Below are 18,291 nucleotides of genomic sequence, written 5' to 3'. Positions count from 1 at the left end.
GTGATGAGGGGCAATAAATAAGAGTAAACACTTAAGCACTAATACATTAGCAGGGGGATCCTGAAATTGATCCTGAACATTGAGATTAGACACTAACACCATTCCAAAAAACCCCGAAAACACACACACACACACACACAGCATGGCCTCTCTATTGGTCATAAATTATTAATAAAGCTAAAAACATATCGGTTTATTGGGTCAATATCATACTGTATTCCTGTTTTGTTGGTTCAAGCCATGTAGCCTAGTTATTACTTTTAAGGGCAGATGATTTGCATAATTGTGAAACTCTTCTGTTACTGGCTTTCAAAGGTCAATACAGATAAGAGGTTATCCATAAACCACCAACAGACATAAAGGTGAGGGTTGGTAGACAGAAAAATATTTTCCTTTTGGATAAACCGCAATCATGTCATACTGTGAGGATACGATTAAGAAAATGCTCCCTAAGGTAAGAATACAAATTGATAGAAGAATTATTCCTCTCTAAATCGAACATAAACAAGCAACTGTATGTATAGTTTTTCTTTCCTCAGTGTTTGCTTTTTATCTTTTTGTTTTGAAGGCTTATGTACGCAAGCATGTGGCTCATGAAATATATGTTGCAGCGACTCACTTCAAAAATCTCGTACCCATGATGGATAAATACGGTAAGACGCAAAATAACAGCTCACAATCTGTTGCTCAGCTCATTCAGCAAGCACCCTAAGTGATACAGTCACTGTTGCATTTTTCATACAGTTTACAATGATGGAACCACAAAGGACTTGATGAGTCTAACCGGAACCATTCCTGTCTTATTTAATGGTAACAATCACTTTGCATTTTGTAATCATGTTTAACAGAATTATAATCAGCTTACACTGATTTGGATTCTGGTCAATTCAAAATCACTGAGAATAAGCAAGACAAAATACCCTTCTCTTTCCCTTGTTTTTTTTTTTTTATACAAGACAAAACCTACAACATACCCATATGCCTGTGGATTGAGGAAAGCTACCCCCAGACTGCTCCCATCTGCTACATCAGACCCACACGTGAGATGATGATCGTCAGAGGAAAGTTTATCTCCAGCAATGGTGAAGTGGAGATGCCTTACCTGGAGGAGTGGAAGAATGTGAGAACGTTATCTTGTTATTCTTTGACAGGGTTGATTGCAACAGGGTTAGGGAAAGATGTTTGCTGACACTGCTTGTACAGCACAGTGTGGTTTAGAGCTTTAAGAGCCATGCTACTACGTTGGTGTGTGTGACTTTTCCTTTCCCCTATCAGGGAGAGTGTGACCTAGTGACCCTGCTGCAGGTGATGGCTGTCATGTTCGGAGACTTTCCTCCTGTGTGTATACAGCCTCATTCAGAGCCCGAACAGGCCTCATGTAAGTAACGCTCACACACTGACAGAAAGAAAGCCTCCTTGTTGTTTCAAAACAACAACAGCATCTATGCCCTAGATACAAGCTGATGTTGATAAGACAGATCCAAGATTCATATTTAGGCCACACCTGATTAAGTGTGAATCTAGGTTCACCCCTCATAAATCTAAGGCTGACAAAACCTTTCTCCGGTCAACATGTTTACGAATTTGTTGTGACTGTGAAATGACCCTCCTTTCGTTTCTTCAGGTTGGCTACAGTTTCAGAGGCAAGCAGAGGTGCTTTCAAAAACAGATGGGAGTTTTTATGTGTCTTTACTCAGAGAAGATGATCAACCTTTCCAGCAGGATAATGAAACCAGCTGTTAGTCTATTGTGTACAATAATTGTGACGATAATTTGTGTAAAAAAACGGTTTCGGTGCTGCCTGTGAAGTGTTCCATCCTGTGTACAGTGTCAGATGGTATCCATTGATTGTTTTATGGTTAATGAATTCATAACTTCAGACAAATAACAACATACTATGTCTATTTTTCAAATGATTAAGACTGTAAATAATATGACACAGCACATGATGAAAACATATCATCTGTGTTTCGTGGGAACGTATTGTACATTTTAGGAAAATGTTTCTATCTGTTTATATTCTATCTACCTTCTTTTTTTTGCACGAACTAACGATATTTGAATAGATGTGTCTTTACAAGCAACTCATAAAGCTGTACTTTAACTGCATTTGCTGTGGACAAATGGTTTGGACTTTTAGACCAGAGAGAAGACTGTAATTTAGTGAACTCATACACACCCGGGTGCAGGGTCCGTGCATGAATTAGAATTCCTCTGTAGTTGTTCACGTTGTATAACGACAAATGCCAGCTTAGGGGGTATTGCCTAATTTTATTGTCCTACTTGTGCTAAGTGCAAATGTATGTTGATGTTGTTATTGTCCCACAGAATGAACACGTGCAATTCAATTCAGCACACCAAAGCGTAAGTTTGTTCCATTATCCAACTTGTATAATGAAAATTGAACAAGGAAGTCGAGAGCCGGAAACAGAGACAGCTTGTCTTCAAAGTCAAGGTTGTGCGCTTTTAAGATAAAATGATAGAATTTGACGTGCATGTACACTTTCTAGAAAAATGTAGAAATATAACCACTCAGCTGTAACTATACTCACACCTGACTGACGGCTGGCAAAAGATTAAATACTTTGAAGTGGAACCTGCTAACTGAATCCCCTGCTTTGTTCATTTCATCAAGTGTGTGTGTGTGTGTGTGTGTGTGAGTGAGTGTGAGTGTGTGAGAGAGAGAGAGAAAGAGAGATGCGCATTGTATACATGTATATAGCCTTTAATGTTCACCCAACAAATTAAGTAACCTTAATCAAATTGATACATTGATGAATAGCTACATAGATGAATCACAAGACCCTACAATAATTCAAGTGTGGGCTAGCGGAGAAAACCTATAATGGTCACCTTTAACTGATTAATCGATACATTTTTTTAATTATTGAGTTTTTATAACAAGGCTATAGTTTATGTGAAGAAGAAAGAAGAGATATAGAGATATCTATTCCTCCTCTAGAGATAATTATAATACGGTAATAAATCTATCAAAATAAATTACATAATTGTTGTACAGGTGACATGATAAGTCAAATGTATAAGCTAGTATGAATCACCTTGTTGTCATCTTCATACATACTGTCTTTGTACCAGGAATAAAATATTGCTTAGTTTATATCAACCACGTCACAGGCGGACCGGAAGCAGTAAGGTGAACTGCCGGAAATTCCTTTTGTTGATCATCGGATGTTTGTTTTCCGGCCTCTTTCTTGAGCTAGTTGTTTTCTATTCTCAATACATTTATTGAATCTCGGTGCGTTAACAACAGAGGCACTGCTCGTGTTGGACAGAAGGGTTGTATATAAAACCAAATCACTGTCTTAACTGTAGTCAGGCCCGAGGCTGGGCTAACGTTAGCCTAGCATTCAGTGAAGCCCTGCTGGCTAGCGTTAGCTTGTATTAGTTGTCAGCCCAGCTGGCCTTAAGGACAGCTGTTCATTCAATTAACGCATTGTTAAGAACGCTTAAAACAAACGATCAGAAACCATGGCAGTTGTCAACGAAGGTGCCCTGAAGAAAATGCTGAAGGTAAGCCTTCTGTTTAACTGTTGCTCAACTTTGTGGCCAACAGTAGCAAGTCAGCTAATGTTACCGACACCAAACATGGCGCTATTAGCTAGTTAGCCACAGAACAGTTCCAGGAATTGATGTTTAATAATCGGTCTGTTTTTGCTGAGTAGTTTGGTAAAAGTAAACATTTGATTATGCTATAACAGCATAATTTGCAAAGAACCCATGTATAGATCTGGTTGTTACATTATCCGCTATGCTATCTAGCATATCTACCTAGCTAGCGTCAGTAATGTTGTCAATAAACATGTTTTAAAACCTCCATCCCCAATTTGTATATGGCACTATTCTAACAACGATTCCACATGTTAATGAGCTGTTGTACAGCCCATCGAGCTATTTTCAAAGGTTGCTGTTTAAATGAAAATAACACTTTGATGGGCATTGTACTTGTGTTAAGTGTAGATTATTTATGTTTTCGCCATGTGAAAATTAGTCGATTTCAACGATTCAAGCTAAAATGCCATGCAGTTGTGTTAAGGCCCAATCTACCATTTGTGAGCGTGACACATACACTTATTTTCATGATTACAGTTTGGTTTACAGATCATATACTGACATTTGTGTACTTCACGATTGATCACAATATACAATGTAGGCCTTTCAAATGTTTGAAACAGGTTTAGTTGTAAGTGCAAATCAACTAATGTCAACTAATCTTGGTGACTTGATAGGTTCCAGCCCTGAGCATATTCAGATCACAAATTGTGCATTTAAGGACCAGGTATAACACAGCATTGTATTTAAACAGACAATGACTGTGGGTTTTTAATTACTGAAGCAAACATCTGAGTTTATTAGTTGTGTCAGCTTATGTGTCAACACTTTCTAAACTACAATGTCAGCAATTGTGTTTAAATCTTTAACATACTAACATGACTGACTGACTTTTTCAACTCTTTTTGTTGTCATTATCTAGCAATACAAATACAGAGATCTGACTGTTCGTGAGATAACGAATGTCATCTCCCAGTACAAGGACTTGAAGCCAGTTATGGATGCTTACGGTAATTTAAATGATAGCGATTTCCCGTGTTTTACTCTCTGGTCCCAGTTATATTTTGTATATTTATATGATGGTATATATCACACTTGTTTCGCTTGTTGACATGGGATCTTGTATTTCAGTGTTTAATGATGGCTCCACAAGAGACCTGATGAGCTTGACAGGAACAGTCCCAGTGAGCTACAGAGGTAAATAAAGTTTCTCTTGCTTTCTAAACGACAGTTTCTCTATAAAACCATGTTGCACTTTGTTCCTTCATAGAATCAGAAAATTGTCTGTTTTGCTTGTCTACTCTTTTTCTCTTGTGTCCTTGCTCTACCTCACATTCAAGGGAGATGAAGAGAGCAGTAGGCTAAACCAAAACACATGCAGTTATATAACAAGCAGGGTTAGGGTTAGTTGCAAACAATGTGTGGCCATGTGCTGGATCTGCTAGTTTTTCTACTGTTTTGCATCATGGTTTAAATTCTATTAAGGAAATGGAACATGTCTTCTCATAGAACATCTATCTGTGAGCTTCAAGCCTAACCCAGAGGTTCTCAGCATCTGGGTTGGGATTACATACATTGCTATCTTGCTTGATATCTAGACAAAGTTTTCTTAAAAAGTGAAGTGTATTTGTTTCATATACAGTGCATCATAATTACTGTTTACTTCATGTGAAGTACCCCTGTGCTCTTGAAAACGGAATACAAAAGGATATCTCAATATAGGAAATAATTTATCAAGCAGTGACATTTTAACTTTGTGTGTTTATTTCCATTAGGCAATATCTACAACATCCCAGTGTGTCTGTGGCTGCTCGACACATATCCCTACAACCCTCCAATATGTTTTGTCAAACCTACCAGTGCCATGATGATCAAAACTGGCAAGCACATCGATGCTAATGGCAAGATCTACCTGCCTTATTTACATGAGTGGAAGCATGTAAGTGTGAGGTCTTAATATTAATATTTTTAATCAGGTTTTTATTTAGGCAATGACAATATGTGGAATGTATAAAATGTACATAGATTGGGATAAATAATAAAAAAAAACATACAAATAATCTTCTAGAAGTTTTTGGGTTTGACTGCAGCAGTGACATTTTTTTAAATCTATAGATGCTCTAACATACAGTATAAGAGTAAATTATAGCTCTCTGAAATATTTTGGATATGTTTAGAACTATTCATCAGCACAAAATGGGGCAATCAAGAGGGCCATAAATATAACTGAAGCTCTAAGTAATATTTGTAACTAATAAACGTAATTTTCACTGTTTGTCTTACAGCCTCAGTCAGACCTGTATGGTCTGATTCAGGTGATGATTGTGGTGTTTGGAGAGGAGCCTCCTGTGTTTTCACGTCCCACTGCACAAGCTCCCTACCAATCCTTCCAAGCAGCTGGACCCCCAAACCGTGAGTGACATGAATTTTTGGTAATCTAAGTGGCCAAGGTGTTATCTATGTTGATCCACAGGCCGTGTTCATACTAAGTCATATATATGGTGCTGATAGAGGTATCTACATACGGAACACCTCTCACTATACTGTAAGGTGCTTCTAATATTTAATATATTAATAACCGTTAAGTAAATATTATAAGCACCTCTCTGTAAAAACCAGTACATCATGTTTTAAATAATGCATTTATTTTCTTCAGCACCAGATGGAGCTCACAGCACATCACTGAAACTGACAGTAAATGCGTCTGTGTGCTAGTGAAAGAGATGAAGAATAATTTGACCTGTATGTCCTTAGACCTGAACATTTCACTATCTCTTTACCTCAGCTTCCTACATGCCTGGCATGCCTGCAGTGTCACCCTATGGCCCAACTCCTAACCCAGGGTAAGATGTTTGCCAAGCATTTCTCAAACCTCATTCCCCCCCAGCCAACAAAGCTGTTCTGGCTCTGATGTCTTTGTGGTTTCTTCGGCAGGATGACACACACAATTGTCTTTATTACTGAAACACTGTAAAACCAATTTAGTTACACACCGTAACAACTAAATACACATCTTAGATTTAAAGATAGGTGTTTGAAATTCCCACAAGTAGAAAATATAAAGCATTAGCTATTTGTTGATCATGTAACTATTTGCAGAGGCTATCCAGGATACCAGTACCCAGGAGGCAACTCTTATCCGGCCACTGCAGGCCCTACACACTACCCAACCCAGACTCCAGTCTCCACAGTTGGTATGTATTTCATTTAGTATCTGGGGTGCTTTATTTCTGCTTTATCTCAAGGATGCATTTGGAAGTTGAAATTTGCACTGGATTCAAAAGCTTTTACAAAAACTGTTATTGTGTGCATTTGTCCATGAATGTCTCTCTTTTAGATCCACATGTAAATCCCACATTTATTAATTTTTGAAAAACGTAATTTATAATCATACCACAGTTTCTGGTGTATTGAGATATTGCAATACAGTGATTTCAATATCACTGATAGGCAATCGTTAATTCACTCCAGACAAAACAATACCTTTCCTCCTTTCCATGGTCTTTAGTTAACCCTCAATGAAGACACTTGACCTTCTGACTCAAACTCTCTCACCCTCTGTGTGACTTCGGTGGCGCGCTGAGCCACTACCGAAAGGTCGTTTCTGTAACTAGAGTGGGGAGTTTTAAAGGCCAAAGGGTAGGATGGGTACGAAAGGAAAAGAACAGTCCCCACACCCTATACCTCAGAAGCACACAGCGCTATGTTTAGGATGGGAACAGAAACTCCACACAAAGACGGACCCATGATCGGGGGACCCATCTGCTGTCCCAACATCAGTTAGCACCAGTGAAATGCTGGTAAAGGACCAGCAGGCAGGAGGAGTTTAAGCCAGCTCCTATATTTAGTGAAGGAGAAGAAATGGGTTTGCCTGGAGACTACTCAGATCTCAAGGCTGATCAACTCTGACATTTGTAGTGCTGACTCCAGACTGCACATGAGGTGGTCGTGACTCTGAAGACATCTATTGATGCATTTTCACTTACATAACCTGGTATTTGTCAGCATTTCAAGCTTTTGGGGTTTCATTGACTGATATGTCTGATATTTTATTATTTTGTGTGTATATGTATATATATATATATATATATATATATATATATATAAAACCTTTCAATGTTGCACAATCCAATAAAACACCACCATAAACTACTGCCTTAAAGTTAAGAAAAGTAGTCTTTACTGATGAAATGTTCTTTTGGATTACATTCATTTCCAGGCGTTTCATTTTTTCCAGTAACTCAGTATAAGATCGGTAGATGTGTCATAACCATCCTACTTCTGTTTTCACAGCCATGTACTTTGTAGGGTTACTCTGATGATACTTGTCTTGGATAGCTCGCAATCTGTAACCTAAATGAATGAGCATCTAATGTCACCTTATTACAGATGGGTGATGAAATAAAGGTAAACAAATGATTGGAGAACTGTAACAGAGGCAGATGTATCCATACAAAACCACAAGGGGTCACTGAATGGTTTCAGTGTGAAAATGATGAGTCATGCTGTGCCATTCACTATTACCAGATATCCCTACAAAGACACATGTTGGTTTTCCTTTAATCTTTTACGTGTCTCTGTACATTTTGATCATCAGGCCCAATGGCGTCTCTGTGGTGCTTCATTCAATTGGCTCTAGACCTGTGACACTAGAAAATGTTATCTTGTTCAATATTGCCTAATACATCAGGCATATGATACATTCATCATATTCCGTGGCTTGTAAAGAGGTACATGTATTTAAATAACGAGCCTAACAATTCCACATTTAACAACCGTCACCTCACTTCTTAATCTCTTTGTCTAAAGGTCAGAGCCGAGATGGCACCATTGGCGAGGACACCATCCGTGCATCTCTGATTTCTGCAGTAAGTGACAAACTTCGCTGGAGGATGAAGGAGGAGATGGACAGAGCTCAGGCTGAGCTGGATGCCCTGAAGCGAACAGAGGAAGACCTGAAGAAAGGACATCAGAAACTGGAAGAGATGGTCTCAAGACTGGACCAGGAAGTGGTGAGACATCATCCTCTTTTTCGGTGTTATATCTGTATTTATCATCATCTTTTCCATAAAGACAAAATTAACAAATGGTTATATGGTTGTAATTGTTTCCATCAGACTGAGGTCGACAGGAACATTGAGCTGCTGAAGAGAAAGGACGAGGAGCTGAGTGACGCCTTGGAGAAGATGGAGAACCAGTCAGAGAACAATGACATTGATGACGTCATTGTGCCCACCGCTCCGCTGTACAAACAGATCCTGAACCTGTATGCTGAGGAGAATGCAATTGAGGACACTATCTTCTACCTGGGAGAGGCCCTGCGTAGGGGCGTCATAGACCTGGAAGTTTTCCTCAAGGTGACCATTTCAGCAAAAGCAAACGCATTAGAGAAATAAGCATAAACACACTTAAGCCCTTGTGTTTTTTTGTTTTTGTTTTTTTTTAATTGACTCTTTTTCTCTTTTGTTACAGCATGTACGCCTTCTGTCCAGGAAGCAGTTCCAGCTTCGTGCTCTCATGCAGAAAGCCCGCAAGACTGCTGGCCTTAGTGACCTCTACTGACCCACACTGACCACCTGGAAGCATCTGTATTTCCTTCCTCTCCCCTCTTCTTCCTTTTTCTTTTATTCCCTTTTTAATGTCTTCTTGTATTTTCAAACTGCTGCTCCTTGTATGAAGTCTCTATAAAATCTGGAAAGCAACATTTACAAAGAATTGGGCTGTCTTGTTTGGCACAGTGAAATTTCAAACTGTGTCGCTACAGTTGTAGTGTGACACCTTTCATATTTTAATTGACCAAATACTTTTTTGAAATCATTATGCATCAACAGTCATGACCCAGGCACCATCACTTTTGTGCCCCAATATAATGTAAAGGTAAACCAGTCACTATGCCATGAACCAGGTACTATGGTTGACACGAAAACCTGTGTAAGACACATACCATATTGGTAAAAGTGAGGTGCGAGCATATTCTTTGTATAGTGTATGTGACATTTGCCCTAAGTGTGGTGTAACAGGGTTGGCGTGCAGTGAGTTAGCGTGTCAACCTGTGTATGCTGCACTGCCCACAGGTTCTGTTAACAATACCTTTGCCAGACAAAGTCACTTGTCTAGTAAGCACAAATTGTTAGGGGCTAGTAGAGAGGGGCTTTGTATGGAGCCCCATATATCCACACCCCTCATAATGAAAAGGTTAGGCTCTGATATAAATACCCAGGGCAACCTTTCAGGAAGGACGGGTTCAGCCTCAGGATTTAATGCTGTATGAGGTCTGGGTCGTGTTCAGTAGCCATGGGGTCAAATGGATCGCTTTTCATACAATAGAAGTGATGATCAGCACGGACCTGAACTGTGTATCTTCACTGTCTTGTTTGGGTCTGTTCATGAGCTGAATTTTCCTGAGTTCCCATCTACTTGCCCTCACTATTGTATGTTTTTCCCTGATCTGTGTGTGTCTCCTTACGATGGTGTGAGTGAGGTTCTTTCACTGTGTGTCAGCTGCACAGGTCTACCCTCCAGTCTGACTGCATTAACTAGTCAATCATGTACAGTGGTTGTTTTACTCTGTACAGGGTCTCTTAATTAAGGTGGGTGGCAGTCTTGGCATACGTAATTCTATAAGGTATTACAAAAGAAAATCTGTATCTTTGTTTATGTTTATGTTTACTTTGTGCTGTCCACTCATTCTCAGTCCTGCTGGGAAGTTTAGGTTTTCAGTAAAAAGTTGTGAATAAAGCCAGAGTGTTGGAGGGTACAAAAAATAAAGAACTATTGTACTAATCAAGAAGTTAACTTATGTAAAGTTTGCAAAATAGGTCTCATTTAAATTAGCCTTTTACTAAATGCACTTTGAATTGTATGATAGAATATCTGCTGTTATTTTTTTCTTGTTTCCAATTCAACCACCTGTTCTTTTATATCTGTAGATTTATGTAAATCAGAACAAATAAAAGAAATCTGATTTAATGGTTCATCCCTGTGAGATCATTTCATTAATCACAATTTCACTTTATATTTTTTATAACGGCTTGATGGGTTATTCTTGGACAAACTCAAACCACAGAGATTGGCTCAAATGGACACTATTTTAGAATTCAGCGGCTAATTCTCGCTGATCAAACTATCAGTAATTCTTTTTTTAAATACTGCCATGTTTCAGCAGGTGCAGAGCTCTGTACATATAGCTAGTGACCCAATTTGGTCTCCTGCATAAAAACCTCTCATATACCTCATGTTAACCAATTGATGTGCCCTGACAGCAGCTGAGTCAGCTGCCCTATGAACCTATACAAGCGACCTTTTGCTGGAGTGGATGACAAACAGGAAAGGACAAAGGAAAAACTTGTATCATTATCCTGGCAGATTTATTTGATGTTACAGCAAATAAAAATCAATATCCACCTGCCAGGACAGGCAGAGTTCCTCAGTGAGTGATTGACCCTATCTAATGTAACATTAATACATAAATAGATCTTAACAGTATTAATAGTTATAAATAATACCATAATTTTCTCTTGATGTCTTTTGTTCCAGAGTCAGGTGGAGTGAAATAAATACAATACCCTTTGAGGGTAGTTAGGATGCGCAAACAAACAACACCTTCTTCAGGATTGTTACCGTCTGTTATGATTCATAACCTGAACCTAGGTCATGATCCTAGCTGACTATTTCCCATTGGCTCTCTGTTATCTCTTTGCTGAGTTGAATTCATCACAATCATCTTGTTAGCAACACCTTTTCGGTCAGTGCACTTGTGGTTAAGTTCGTTTAAAAAAAGGCTTCAATGCCAACCAGTAGACGTAGCATTGCTTTTCTCAAGTGATAAGGTACTTTGGTATCACAGGATTTTGGCCCAGTGATATATAGCAGTGTTGTTATGACTCTAGGTGGAAAGGAAGCCCTCCTCATAGAGAATGGAATGTCTCCATTATACTCCAAATAAAAAAATAAACAGAGATTACCAAGTGGGAAAAACCAACTGGTAACAATCACAGAATACACGGAATACATACCAACTACGAACACGGAGTGTACAGAAGAAACAGCAACAGTATACAGTAACATACAGTACATGGAGTATATACGCTCAATATGCATAGGCTTTACAATTAACAACAGATAGATACCCCCTCTCTCCAACACGGGCTGAGATCAAAGGCTAAAGGTATGAGTTGGGTTTCCGAAAATTCAGTCATGAAAGGGGGGAGGAAGGCAGGTGAGACGCAGAAAAGGACAATGACACCCGTGCACGAATATCTGAAGGTAAAATCTAGCTTCCATAGATTAAGCTACAAACACTTGGCCTTGTTAGATACTCAAAGGTCTCATTCACCCGTTGCCATGAGGGACACAGGAGGTACAGTAGGTAGGGGTTGACCACATGGTGTTTGGTGTGGATTGAAGAATTCAGAGGAGAGCACTTCACAGAGTGAGCTCCTTCTGTACGCCCCACAGGGTCTCGGCGCTCTTCACCAGCTGCTTCTCCTCTTCGGGCTTCAGTGTCATGTGAATGACATCTGTCAGACCGCTATTGCCCAGGACACAGGGGACACTCAGGAAGACCTCATCCTTCACTCCATGCATGCCCTAACAGATGAAGGGAAGAAGAAGACAGACAAGACAGAGTGAGCTGGCCAACTCATAACTCATGTGCAGCATGTACAGTATCGACAGGATGAATATCAGTGGGATGTTTGGCGTGCTCCCAGTTTCCTCACCTGAACCAGTGTGGACACAGGGTGCACCTTGTGCAGGTTCTTTGTGATGCTCTCCACCAGGTCAGCTACAGACATGCCGATGGCCCAGGAAGTGTAGCCCTTCAGCTTGATAACGTCATAGGCTCTGCAGTGCACACAAATAATAAGAAATAAAAGTGAGAACTGGATGTCTCATGGACTGAAGAGAAAAGTCTCCTTTGGTATTTGAGACTATGTTTCCTCCTTCTTTGTCGTTTTCCTCTAATATCCCTCATCAATCTTTCAAGATGTTTGCATACTGAGAATTCAGCTGTTTATCACCATGAGAGCAATAAAAAATAAACATCATAGCAGCCTGCATGTCAGTTCAGTAGCTAATGCTGTTTGGTAGGGGAAGATTATAATCATCACTCCCGAATCGCTGCTGTGCTGAGCTTGATGTACGCTGCAGAGAGTGACACATACATAAATCTGGTCCATGTGAGTTATTTGAATGAACCAACAAGGAAGGCAGCGCACCACAGACTCAAATCCAAGATGTAAAGAGCAGTTTCATAAGTCTTCAAAATAACTCTGTTTCATACATTTACAAAAGTGTTGACAATGTCTCTTTAAATTAAGGCCTTTTCTCTGCTGGTCAGTCACATGAAGCGGAGTGCACCTTGTTCTTTTTTCTCTGTTGGGACATACTTTCTTTCATACCTGAAACCTTTACAAACATCTACGATAAATCACCTATTGCAAAAATATCAGTCAGGCTGACTGATATTGTACCTTTATTGCATTATCAGCCAAAGTTTACAGGCCAAACTTTGCATTACTTAACTTTCAAAGTAATGACACAACTTCATGATACAAAACCAACATGGGTAACCAATGTTGCAATGTTGAGTACATACCATGGGTAGGTCATATTAAAAATCATTCATTTGAGAGGGAAACTTCTCTTTTGTCAGGGTTTAATATTGTCATTGATTTCGTTAAAGCAGACGTGGGAGTATGAGTGAGGCCATGAGCTCTAGTGTTCGGTATTATGTAACGGAGTAAACATGGCTATTGGGTTACTGGCTGCCAAGCTCTAGTGAACCCATAACACAGTAGTGCACTGTGTACCTGCCTCTACTTGCCTTTTGGCTCATTTTTCTCGTCAAATTCCTTCCTGGGGCTAGTCAGCTCCACTGCATTCGATTGTGCCTGTTGGCTTTTTTAGTCTTAATAAGCAGCTGTGACTGTGGGGCATTAAACCCTAAAGATCTGTTCCAATAAACCATCATGTTTATGGCTCAAGAGCTGGACAGGTGGTGTCTATGCACATGGTGGAGTGTGAGAGAGAAAATGTGGTTTGCTGGGGAGTTCAGGGACTAATTTTAGCTCATTGGTGGTTTACTGAAAAATAAAATTGTACTCACCCAGCAACCACCATCTTGTGAACCTCCTTCCAGTGCTCAGCGTCACCCTCGCCTCCCATCTTTGGGTTAAGGGTCTGCAGAGAAACACCAGCAACATTCACGCCGCTCCACACGGGCACTGTGAGAAACAGACATAATGGCAATCAATTAGTTAATGTTGAATACAAAAATTGTGTAAAAAGTGATAATTACACCAACATAAAACATGCAAGTTATATAGCTATATTAAGATTTATTAAAAATTTGCCACAGACCAACTAAAAAAGGTATAGTGGGAGACTAGCAGAGATTTTATTTTTAGTTCAAGCTGCATACCACTGGAGTCTCCGTGCTCTCCGACGATCCAGCCGTGGCAGCTTGAAGGATGGAGGTGGAGCTTCTCTCCCATGATGTGGCGGAAACGGGCAGAGTCCAGGTTGGTGCCAGAGCCAATGACACGGTGACGGGGGAAACCACTCAGCTTCCAGGCCACGTAGGTCAGGATGTCCACTGGGAGTGTAAGGAACAAGAGGAGAAATGATCAGCCATTAATCTACACCTACAGCTACAGGTATATTTCTCTATGCCCCACACCTTCCTCTCTTCTCACATTGCCATCCTCCCTCACTCACACTCCCCCCCCCCGGTCTAACCTGGGTTAGAGACCACCAACAGGATTGCGTTGGGGCTGTACTTCACGATGTTGGGGATGATGAACTTGAAGATGTTGACGTTGCGCTGCACCAGGTTCAGACGGCTCTCACCCTCCTGCTGGCGGGCACCGGCAGTCACGACCACCACCCTGGAATGGGCTGTCACACTGTAGTCTGGTAATGTGACAAAAACAATAATTGTTTAGGTTTGTGTCCTTCTGTATCCAGCTAATTCATCAACAGACAAAGGTTCTTGTTTTTCTTTTTCTTCTTTTTTTTGTATTTTCACCTTTGTCGCCGACAATCTTGTGTGTCTTCAGGAAGAGGGCTCCGTGCTGCAGGTCCATGGCCTCACCCTTCAACTTGTCCTCCATCACATCAACCAGGGCCAGCTCATCGCACAAGTCCTGATTATACACATACAGTAAGCCTCTGTGACCGCTCACCACACACACAGTGTATCTTATAGTAAATTTGTTATTTGGATGAAGTTACAGTGAGGGTTATTCAAAGTGGCAGACCTCTGGGTTATTCCCAGTAAACAACATGGATATAAAAGAATGACACTATTCATCTCTGCCTAGACTAATTAGCAGTATTCTTAGTTTTAAAGACCTATGACCTGGTGTCTCTTAGCCTCTGTTGTTCCTCAGCTCACATAGATCAAGCTAAATTGCTGTGAATGGAACATGACAATATAACGGAAGTTCCTGTTTCCTGTCCTGTTTTGTATAAAAAGGTGGCATGCAGGCTCTCTTTTCTACCAAATATTACAGAAGTTGATTTCACTAGTGAGCACACCCTCAAAGTCTGTGTGACTGCAGCCCTTTCTCAGGTCAGAAACTATGTTACACAACCATCTTATTCCTTTCATAATGCCAGTGGTGATGCTGTGGCTATAGGCTGCCACACCCACCCAGCAGTTCACTTTTGTTTCTTTCCAGTTTACACTTTTAAGCTTTCATGCCATCTACTTTCCCCTACTTCCTGTCTGCTCGTTTCAACACTATTTTCTGATACCCACATATCACCCAACTGTTTCTCTTCACTTCACACCTCCTCTCTCTTTCTGTCTCACCTTGAGCAGGACGCTGATGGCGGAGGCCATGCCCACCATGCCGACACCCACCACCGTCACCTTGTTCCTGCTGCCAATAGGCTCCTCCTTCATCACATGGGTAATCAGCTTCTCCTTGGTGGACATCTGAGGAAAGTGAAAAAGCATGAGAAGACAGGCACAATGGACAAATAGAGAAAAAAATGTGGGAAGAGGAAAGAAAAAAAAAGGGCGGACAAAATAAGAAATAGTTAGGAAAAAGTAGGTAAGTGGGCACAGAGTGAAAAATGGAGAAAAGGGAAGGAGAGAGTGGAAAGAGAGGCAGTAAAGTAGACCTGCATAATATATGTGGCAGTTACTGGCAGTCCCTCACAAGGGCGTACGTGACTGCTTTCTCATTCCACAATGACTGAGTCAAACTTGGCTTTCCTTTGTATTTCTTCATCTTTTATAGAAATGAAAGTGTGCTCTTTTCATAACCTCAAAAAAACACAAGTTCCACTTTCCCACTGAAAGGTCTATCACCCTTTACCTTCTTTACTTCCTTAAATGGTTCAGGGACTGTACTTGCTTCAGAGCGCCCCTCTAGGTCTCCATGGCAACAACAGTCTGAGAAAGTACTGCAGCCAGTCTTTCGAGCAACATGGACCATCCCCAACTGACATCACGCACTACTATTTCTATTTCCTGGTTAGGCTGGGTGCTCACGCTTGCAGGCGTTTACATCACCAGCACGACTATGTAGTGGAGCGTAGCACGTACTGGAGTAACTGACAGGATTACCTTCTTTGAGAGGATATTTAAAACCTCTCCACTGTGAGTTTGCACACAATAGTAAGATATCGTAAGTGGGACAGTCATACTTAACATCCCTTCATCCAATTATCTCTCACTCAGGCATGAGCTGAAAGCTTACTGCACTGCAGAACCTGACCCAGAGGTTAGCAGGGTTTGCTCTTTACAAGGGAACCCTTTGTTAGCTCACAGTAAAAGATTACTGGCCAGCGTTCCTTTCTTTACTGTCGCAATATGCTGTACAAACCAGCCAAATGACTTCCTCAGTAGCTTGACTGAATGAGGATTACAAGATGGATTATTAGTAGCAGCTAAAAGAATTTAATGCGATATGGTTGGAAAGAGAGAGAGAGAGAGAGAGAGAGAGATGGATGTTTTATGTCAAGCTTTGGATTATATGAATTTCTGGGACTTAAAATAAGTAGCTGTTACACACAATTGGACAACTAAATCAGCTTTATGCATGCTTGTATTTTCATATTTTCCACTACATCATGACATTTACTTAATTCGATCACCAGCAGGTCAGTAAAGGTTTACTGTGCTCTGACAGGGTGTCGGGTATCACAGCTGACGTTTAGTATCTGGTCCTTTCACGTAGCTACTTTGCAGGTGTTTGCGAACACATCTCGTTCCTACACTACTGAATTTCAGACTAAGTCGTCAGACAGAACATCACTCTACCCAAACTTTTATTTGCCTTGAGAATTGCACATGCAGGGGAAATTTCACCAGCAGGAAAAACTTGACTTTCTTTGCACAGAGCATTCACACAATGTTATCAGACAATCAACTGTGGCTGCCAACAGGCTGCAACTGACAATCCAGTCACAACACTGTGCCAAGAACATCAATGGTTTGATTAATCAGAAAATCTAAGGTTCACAAAGTGATAGTAGATGGATATCTTGAATACTGGTGATCACAAAAGTGATATTCACTTACATACGGAAAAGCATTAAAACACCAGTGATAATATTACTCTCACTAAGACCTGCTCTCCCATGGGCCATGACATGATTGCAGTGCATTTCCTATGCTAGGTTAATTTGTTTGCCAAGAAGACTGCTGTCTGGAAGATGGTCGACACCGGCAGCAGAGAGCACTTGTGTAACACTGCGTATATTACATCAACAAAACCATCTGATGCAATGACAAACACTGATTCAAACCACCACCACTTTAGGGTTGTTATATCAACCCTATTTACTTTGGGATGTTTCCTTAGTATCGTACATTTTGAACGCGTGGATCTCACCGTTTCCATGATATCATTTCCTGTAGGTACATATCCATAATTTATAACTTACCATTCATTTCAGTGACATGAGCGCGACTGCAACAAGTGGGAAACGTACACCCTGTTGCATCTTCACTAAAACTTCCCCTCAACACACCAGTGCGACACATGTTTATGTTAATGTTCGTGACCTGTCATTATCGCTGCTGACTAAATCGTCACACCCCTCTCTGTATCATCTTAAAATGCGCAACTCCTTTAATCAACGAAGAGGCGAATAGCTGACATTTCCGGAGAAGCCTGAAGTGTAACTTTCGACAACACGCTGTCTAATGTTTAAGTTAGACGCCTTCTCTTACCTTTAGACTTTAGTTGAGAGGGCGAAAACCCGAGCTGGAATGTGTCTTCTCCTGAGTGCAGCTTTTCCGCAGAAGTGGTGCTGTGGAGGCGGTGACTCCCGGTATTTAAAGACAGCCTCCTCCGTGGACGTTACGTGCGCATGCTAATGAGATCGGGTGGGACTTTGGCTGCTGCGATGTGTCTCATGTCACGTCCTACGCCGGATGCTGCAGTGAGTCGATGCACATCCTGTGTTTAACTACTTCTTTTTTAATATTTGGAGGTACTGCTGTTTGGTAATTGTAAAAAACAAACTAAAAAAATAAACAAAACAAAAAAAACAAACAAAACGACTTTCACTGTGTGTTATATAAATGTAACCGTTTCAGTGGAAGTTGTGGTTACGGAGAAGTATAATTGAACTGGCAGACTGTGACTAAGCAATGATGTAGTTTCTGGGTAGTGGAAAAGATTAGCACTATTTCAGTGAAAGATGGTTTTAGCAGGATGCCAGCCGGACTTCTTATATTCCATCTACCGTAAAAGCAGT

The 18,291-nt window shown here is 40.6% G+C and overlaps 3 protein-coding genes across 3 annotated transcripts; 2 read left to right on the top strand and 1 right to left on the bottom strand.

The window, feature by feature from the left end:
* Positions 1-323: 323 nt before the first annotated feature.
* LOC111661795 (tumor susceptibility gene 101 protein) lies at positions 324-2,604 on the top strand. Its single transcript, XM_087176423.1, has 6 exons — positions 324-454; positions 569-653; positions 745-810; positions 957-1,120; positions 1,276-1,378; positions 1,625-2,604. The coding sequence occupies exons 1-6, from the start codon at positions 413-415 to the stop codon at positions 1,741-1,743; spliced, it is 579 nt and encodes a 192-aa protein (XP_087032549.1). The 5' UTR covers positions 324-412; the 3' UTR covers positions 1,744-2,604.
* Positions 2,605-3,150: 546 nt separating this feature from the next.
* tsg101a (tumor susceptibility 101a) lies at positions 3,151-10,544 on the top strand. The gene is made up of 10 exons (XM_023415477.2): positions 3,151-3,531; positions 4,493-4,580; positions 4,702-4,767; positions 5,346-5,509; positions 5,856-5,982; positions 6,356-6,413; positions 6,670-6,764; positions 8,380-8,582; positions 8,688-8,927; positions 9,043-10,544. The coding sequence occupies exons 1-10, from the start codon at positions 3,490-3,492 to the stop codon at positions 9,130-9,132; spliced, it is 1,173 nt and encodes a 390-aa protein (XP_023271245.1). The 5' UTR covers positions 3,151-3,489; the 3' UTR covers positions 9,133-10,544.
* Positions 10,545-10,915: 371 nt separating this feature from the next.
* ldha (lactate dehydrogenase A4) lies at positions 10,916-17,873 on the bottom strand. Its single transcript, XM_023415478.2, has 8 exons — positions 17,762-17,873; positions 15,389-15,514; positions 14,600-14,717; positions 14,311-14,484; positions 13,994-14,167; positions 13,679-13,796; positions 12,291-12,414; positions 10,916-12,159 (listed from the first exon to the last, which is right to left on the bottom strand). The coding sequence occupies exons 2-8, from the start codon at positions 15,512-15,514 to the stop codon at positions 11,995-11,997; spliced, it is 999 nt and encodes a 332-aa protein (XP_023271246.1). The 5' UTR covers positions 17,762-17,873; the 3' UTR covers positions 10,916-11,994.
* Positions 17,874-18,291: the final 418 nt, after the last annotated feature.

This window comes from Seriola lalandi, unplaced genomic scaffold (genome assembly GCF_002814215.2).
Source record: "Seriola lalandi dorsalis isolate HSWRI2012SDOR001 ecotype SW California unplaced genomic scaffold, Sedor1 jcf7180002054553, whole genome shotgun sequence".
NCBI lineage: Eukaryota > Metazoa > Chordata > Actinopteri > Carangiformes > Carangidae > Seriola > Seriola lalandi.
This window is presented reverse-complemented; position numbering and strand designations above follow the sequence as displayed.